The sequence below is a fragment of the Rhincodon typus genome, chromosome 5, assembly GCF_021869965.1.
Source record: "Rhincodon typus isolate 14 chromosome 5, sRhiTyp1.1, whole genome shotgun sequence".
Taxonomy (NCBI): Eukaryota; Metazoa; Chordata; class Chondrichthyes; order Orectolobiformes; family Rhincodontidae; genus Rhincodon; species Rhincodon typus.
Window position 1 is genome coordinate 72,892,793 of NC_063336.1, and position 7,694 is coordinate 72,900,486.

Consider the following 7,694-nt stretch of genomic DNA (forward strand, 5'->3'; position numbering starts at 1 on the left):
TCCATTCAGCAAAACTAACAGAATAAATTAAAAGCACCAGTGGCTAAAAGGTATTATGTAACTAGTTTTCTTTTCCAGCATAAGGTAGGTACTAGATGGGACAGAATTTGATTCAGATTATCTCTGACCACCATTTATGTGCAAGTGAAAATGTCAATCTTCTCACAACCAGAATCAATTGCATCCGTACAAACAAAATTAACAATTGTATGAAATCTGACATGATAGTGTCTTATGTTACTCACTGTTAACAATTCAGTACCATTATTGCAAAACAAAAAAATACATACTCATCAGAAAGAATTGCTAATTTTATTAAAAGATCAGCAGACTTGCAGTAAACCTACAAAGTAACAAAAATATGTACAGTTAAGTCATTTTTATTAAGTCAATCCAGCAACTACATTACAAGCACATTGATATCTAACTATACTTTGGGTGATAGCTACATTTTATGTGGTAAATTTGCTGCATCCAACATACAGAAGTGTTTACAAAAAAGAAACCCTGTATTGAGGTCACCAATAGAACTTAAACGATTAGTTTAAGAGCTGCCTCAGTGCATCTTTAAAATGCCAAACTTGATGCCCTGACAGTGGTTAAGAACACTGACCATAGTTTAAGTTCAAAGGTAATCAAGGTACAACTTCTTTACAGATCTGTTTGCGGCATTGCCTTAAAAGGAAGCCAGTAGGCAAATTGGATGTCTCAGATCAAATATTTTACAACCCTATGTTAGATTAAAAAAAAGTGAATGCCTAAAATTAAGTGATATTATTCTACTTGTCACCCATGTAAACAATGACACATCGCACCTCTGAACAAATGTAGACAAACATTTCAGAAACAGGAAAGATCAGGCTGAATCTATTATGAATGATCTCAAAAAAAAAGAAAGTTTTCTTGAAATTAAATGTACAATATATTGATCTGGTGTTACATTTCTTAATGAAGTTTTTGATTTCAGAGGATTGCCAAAAACAGCCTCAGAATCAAAAAACTTTCTAGATGCTGTGAACAAATATCATATTTATAGACTAGTCAATAGTAATCTAACCAATAAAGATCTCTTACAATATTTGAATTTCTCTCGTGTGTACAGTTCTATTGCTTAACATATGGTTAACTAAACTAGGCTTAGCAGTTTTAACAAAACCAAGTTCAAAATGTGATCTTCTCCACTAAAACAAACGAAATAGAACACAACATTCGTGTTTTTCATATTGAATCAGAATGAAGAAAAAAAAACACAAATGAGGCAACGTTACAGTGGTTTTGTAGGATAGTAGCTAGGTGAACATGAAGTCTTCAGTGCTTCACATTAGGCCTTTACATGTTTATTTCATTCACCACGGTAATTCAAAGGATACAAACAGTATCTTTTATGAGACACCGTTAAACTTCTAAATAGTTTGTGTACCAGAAATCAAATAGTTGATCTTTGTATTAGAGCATACATAAAATACATGTCTCTTATTTAAAAAGAAAATCAATTGCCCAATGCATCAAAATGGTGTAATCACCTGAAGAAGCTGCATAACCAGAGATCTGGGTAACCACATCTTTCTCCTCAACCTTTGAACTTTATTCAACACAAAAAGTTCATCAACAGCTTATCCAATATTAATTGGTTAAACCCATTATGTCAACATATTACATTTCTTTAAATATACTGGGATACTTCTTATCTGGATCGGACCTCCCAGAACATCCTTCAAAAAAAAACATTTTTGTCCATGACGGGAGACAGCTAAAGTTCAGATAATTGCACAGGTGTAGCAAGTGGTAGATTAAAACACTGTTGGAAAACGCATCATCAGGAAACAACAGCAAAGAGATTCTAGATTGAAACCCTTGTGATAAAGAGCTTTTATTCAAACAGTAATGTTATTTTTTTCATACAATGACCTGCTGTGTGTAGTCACATCACTTTTTGTATATTTCATAGTATGATGTGATGTATAACAAAGAAGAAAAATTGTAAAACAATAAAATCCTAAAATATACTACAGAGAATACGATACTCAGTATAGGAAAACCTAATACTTCCTCTACTAATTAACCTTTTCTCAGTAAATGAGTTAAACCCACCATTGAAATTTCAGACGAGTGTATCAGCCCAACAGTTTGCTGCCATTTAATCTCGGAGAAATCTTTCCTTCCCTAAATCAGCAAGTGCAAATGTTTGATACTGTGATCAAATTTGGCTCAAAATCAATTTATTGTTTAAATTCATTAGCAACAATGAACACAATGAGGTTTGTGAGCAAATACTGTTCATTTCCTGAAGTGACTGTGGAGTTTGATTGCAGTTTAAGAAATTCAACACGAAAAATAATACATTTGAGAATGGGCATGAATTGTTGCCTGTGACACTGTAACCCCTTCATTAGTGAGAAAGTTTGCAAAGAAAACAAATATTGGAGAGAAATGCATAGTCATAATAGCAAAATAACATCTGAGGACAGAGAAACAAAATTCAATTTTTACTTAGTCCTGCTGAGCTGGTCATTTTGGGAGCATCTTTTGTTATTTCATAATCAGTATTTTCCTTTAACTACCTTTGTTTGTCCTTTCTCTACAATCACAAGATCATCAAAAGATCTTTGAACTTTGCACTGAAACAAACTCACTCAAATTCATTGCTATAACAACGATTTTAATTGTTCTCTTTTCTGTCTAACATGGACAAATTTTTACAGAGCACGAGATGACATTTGTGAAAATGCCGAGAATATTGGTGGTCAAAGTAGCATGGTTGGATTATGACAATAATGGAAGGAATTCTGGGCAGGAGGTTATTTTCACACCACAACAACATGAGCAAATGCATGTGCATATTCATATTATAAGCAAACATCTTGTCCATTTTGAGTCTTAGGTGCCTGGAAAGCAATGTTTACTATAATGTACACTTTTACAATTTTACGATTGTTTAAATGCATTTGCCTATATCAAATAGAAGTGATGGTCAGAAACAATATTACTGAAACGTAATGCAAGATTGTAAAATTCTTAAGTCCCCAATTTTAAAAAAAGCATTAAGAAGTGTTTATATAAATTTAATGTTAACAATTTTAATAAAGTAAGGCTAAATCTAACAAATCTCCTGCTGGTTCTTGGGTTAGAAACTACCAACACAACCTTAAATATCATTTAAAATGCTTTACTGCATTCTCAAACATTAAAAGTCATGTATCAACAATAGATTTAAATCACTATAGATAAAAGCCTAGTATTAAAAAAACAGAAAATAGCTGGAACAGCTTTTAATATGCCTTTTGTGTTGTAAAAAGCACCGATTATTTAGTGATTTAATTGTTACAGTCACTACCTGCACTAAGATAAAGGCAAATTTTGAGAAGTATTCTAATAATGTACCTGGTTTATAAGAGACACATTGTGTGGTGTATGTTCAATAAAATGATTCACAGGCAGCATTTGCTTTTTTTCCTCATTTCCAAAGACTATATTGAAAATTATTGATGATAGTTGACAAATAAGGAATGGGTGTTGGAAGACAGCAAATTGCTTTGAGAATCGCTTTGCTATTTAGGTCATAGCTACCTCAAATCAACTTTCTCACATGATCCCACTACATGCTTCATTTGATGCCCACAAATTTATTGTTTTCAGTCTTAAATATACTCCATGGCTGAATATCCACCGATTTCTGGGGTACAGAATTCCAAAAATTCAGAACTGAGTAATGATGCTTGGAACTTATATGTTTGCTATAACTTTTATTTGTGATGTCAGCTACATAAATAATAGTTTAAAAAATACTTTGCAGTAATAACAGTACTACACCCTGAATATGATTAGCTTTTTAGCTGGTCTCTATCAAATTGGCATTGAGAGATTAAGTTTATACACCAAGGTTAATTGCTAAAAACAGATTTAATTTGCTTGTCTTCTTTAATACTTAGACAAACAGGACAGAGAACCTGAACAAATTATTAAAAAATGACTGTGTTTACCATATTATCTGATAAATTTTATGTTGTAAATAATTAAAGCCATCACATATCAAAGAATACATTGTTCATGACATCCAATTAATGGGATGTCACAGCTGCTTCCTTACGACATGCTGATGCAGCTCCAACTGCTATCATTCAGCACACTAATAAAGAAACGTCCTTTTTCCATCTGAAGTTTACTTATCCATCAAAAGTAGAAATGTGCATTATTCAAGAGGTTTGAGGTATTCCTATTAAATGGAATAAATTGAATATTATACCATTGAGAATTACATATTATTTTCTGTAACAAATGGACAAAGCAGATTAAGTTGATGCATTTAACATAGTTCATGTAGACAGCTTTCAAAACAAAATGGAGCATTTTTATTTGGAAATCTACCAATGAACCACCAAAACTACCTACAGTCTAGAATTAATCTTATGAAAATGTCAAAAGATGAGCTTGATTCTACAACAAGTATTCTTATGGTCCTGAAGATTGAAGGCATTATAAATCAGCACAACATAGTAACTAGCCACTGCTAGACAATATTTCTAATGTTTCAAATGTTACACAAAAAACCTAAATAAATAAAGATGTTCATCTTTACAACCACACAGTCTTCCTTGCACCCCTCTAAATAGGTGGTATTCTGTTAAACAGATTTCTAGCCTGAATTCTTTCTTTGCACAAAAGACAGACTGGAAAATATATGAAGTAAATGGATCACTGTCGGTACAAAGCACCAACGGTTTCTAGCCTCTTCCAAGCCAGTGGTGCACAAAAATGAGCATATTTACCCAGTGAATTATACTGACAGACTCCAGATTCTTACTTATGAAATGTGAAATGATATTGGTAATTTTCTCCTCTTAAAAACAGCACAATATTTCTATAACTATTAAGGGAGTGTGAAGCGGAAGGTTTACATTACACACAAAACAGTCTTCATTAAATCTACACACACAACCTGATTTTTTTTTTCCCCTTTTTCCCCCAACCTTGTATGCCAAAATGTTAATCTGGTCCAATTCCTTATTCCCAAGAACAAATGGAGAGGAGTGCACAACTTAAAATTACAAAAAAAAACACAACTAGTAGACAGAATGCAAATTACACTTATCTGCAGAGCTGTTACTGTGTTTTAATCAATGCCCAAAATGCTTGTAGTTTTGTGTCAAGCTAAATAATCCATTCATTATTCTTCAATCCTCCAGAGTTGCTTATTTCTTGGCTTGATCAGTCTTTAATTCAGCTTTTGCACTTGGTCTTTTGAGGCGCCAGTTTCCAACCTTTTCTTGTTCATCCTGTTCTTCCTCACTATCTGTAAACCTATATTGATCATGTTCTTTAGAACTCTCACAGACCTTTTTAAGGAAGGACACCTCTTTCACTAAAACAATTTGTGTTTTCTGTTTCTTGCCAACTTTTGATGATTTTTTCTTGGTTGACATTTTAGGCTGTTTTTTGCTAAATTTCACCAAGGGCTTGAATTCTTTAGCTGCTTTAGAAGTGGGAAGAAACCAGTCCTGTCCATAAAAGTGAACACCATATTAATCATAAGAAATAAAGTGGTAAAAAAGGGAATTACAGTTACATTAACAAGCATTATTTTATTACCATCAATTCTGTATTAGATGCATCATGTTGTGTGTTTAAGATATCAAAAACTAACAATATTCTTCAGAATGACAGCTCCATGAACAGGATCCAGTTATAAAAAGTTAGTCAATTACAAATAATTTTTTTTAATCATTTCTGTTGATATTCAAAATCATTCTTTGTTTAACAAATGTAACTTACAAAGTCAGAGATGGATGCAAAGGAAATGCTGAACCCAGGGATATAAATGGGCATTAGCCAAGGCATAAACTTAAATTCACAGATAGATCAGCATGAAAATTTGATGCTATTTCACCCACATCACAGTGTCAAACTCAGCAACCTTTTCAAGTCAGTATCCTGACAAGATTATGAGATAGCTAATGACAAGATCTGAGTTAGCCATAAAACAGGTGACCGCTCATCTCTTAATTCCTATTCTATAACAAAGAAGTGTCAAAGCCCTTGGTGCTGTCTACAACGATACAAATCTGTTTCAGCATAATATCGACATCTAAAGTGTGGAAGTGCATGAATTCATGAGAGGGTTTGAATACCGGCCTCCACTTTAAAATTTGAACAAACAATTCTATTTTTAAAAGGGATAGATCTGCATTCTTTGGAAGTTACAAGTTTGATATCAAAGAAAATTCTGGTTGATACGATGTAGAATACCAAGAATAAAGTTCTTACCTCAAAGTGTACGTTATTAATATGATATTTTACTCCACTCTCAGAGCTGAATTCTTTTTCACAAAGCAGACACTTATACTTTCCCACAACATACTCTCCCTAGTAGTTCAAGAAAAGAATAAACAAATATCAGCATTTACCACCAATAAATAATTAACTTTAACTGTGGCACAATATAACTTCTGTTCAGCCCATGATGTCAGTTTTAAGGGATGGACTCTTCCCAATTCAGACACGAGTTACAGCATTAAGCACTCAAGGTCAGGTAAAATACAGGTCAATGCAGAATAAAGTTTCTATCCTCCCAACAATATGCCTCAGCTTTAACACTGTTTATATTCTTATACCGCCACTGATAATAAATTGACTTTCATAAGTAACTCAGTCTAGATGATTAAATCCATGTAATAGAGGTGGAAGTCAACATCCAACTCACCGTGCCATTCAGTAGGATCCATTTAATGGAAGGCAATAGAACCAGTGCTATAGGTGCAAACACCATGATCTTCAAAATGCAATGGCTAAATCACTGTATCTTGATTTTCTCGACATCAGTCAGAATGATGCAACAACATCCAGTTCTTCAAAGGCAGTTTTAACACGGCTCAAAATCCAACTAGCAGGTACAATCCTTAATGGCTTAGCACTTAGACTATCGCCCTCCTATCAGTGGTCTCACCATCTTCTTAGACTTCAAATGGAGTCCTTACTTTTCATCATTATCAATACCTCACCCTTGCACCCACCCCGCCAAACAAAAATGAGAGAGAAAGTCTGGTCACCACAAACATACAAGCCTTTACAAATCAATTTTATTCAAGCCTGAAAAAATTGACGTCAGCCTGTCTTTCACATTCTTGTCAAGAGCAGCCTGAAAACTTAATAGTTTTCTCAACACATCTATTCCCGTCTCCAGACTACATTACTACATCAGGATTACTGCCCCATTGAATTTTCCTTTTTCCTCTAAGGGAACAAATGCAATATGCTTCTGACTTCATATAAATACCGTCTACATATAAATCAGAAATTTATACCCATTCCCAGTCTCCTCTTGCTCCCATTGTGCTCAGGAATTTGAAATCAAATGAGTGGCAACGTCTAACCATTACTTTTTGAATAGTTTGGCATGTTAACCTTTGGTATCCTTCATCTAAGATTCGCAATAATAAAAGTCCACATGATTTTGTGAAGTTAAGACAGACAAGAAAACAAAAGCATATTTTAGTTCCAATGCAGTACTTCAAAACAAAAATGCCATTGAACTGTGACCCTGATCCAAGATGGATTCTGAAATGACCTTGCAACAGAATACAAGAAACTTGCTGAATAGGATAGGGTTCATCAAAAAAAAAATTTCTATTTCCAGTTGCAAGTGTTCACTTCCAATAAAAGCAGGAGCACAGGGAAAATATTACATAAAATAAAATGTA

At 33.6% G+C, this 7,694-nt stretch overlaps 1 protein-coding gene across 1 annotated transcript in view; it reads right to left on the reverse strand.

The window, feature by feature from the left end:
- Positions 1–293: 293 nt before the first annotated feature.
- znf512 (zinc finger protein 512) overlaps positions 294–7,694 on the reverse strand; it is a 28,264-nt gene continuing 20,863 nt past the window's right edge. Inside the window, exons 10-11 of the mRNA XM_048597069.1 lie at positions 6,262–6,360; positions 294–5,495 (exon numbers count right to left, since the gene is read on the reverse strand). Of these exons, the coding sequence (XP_048453026.1) occupies positions 5,190–5,495; positions 6,262–6,360 (405 nt within the window). The 3' untranslated portion in view covers positions 294–5,189. The remainder of the gene's footprint in view (positions 5,496–6,261; positions 6,361–7,694) is intronic.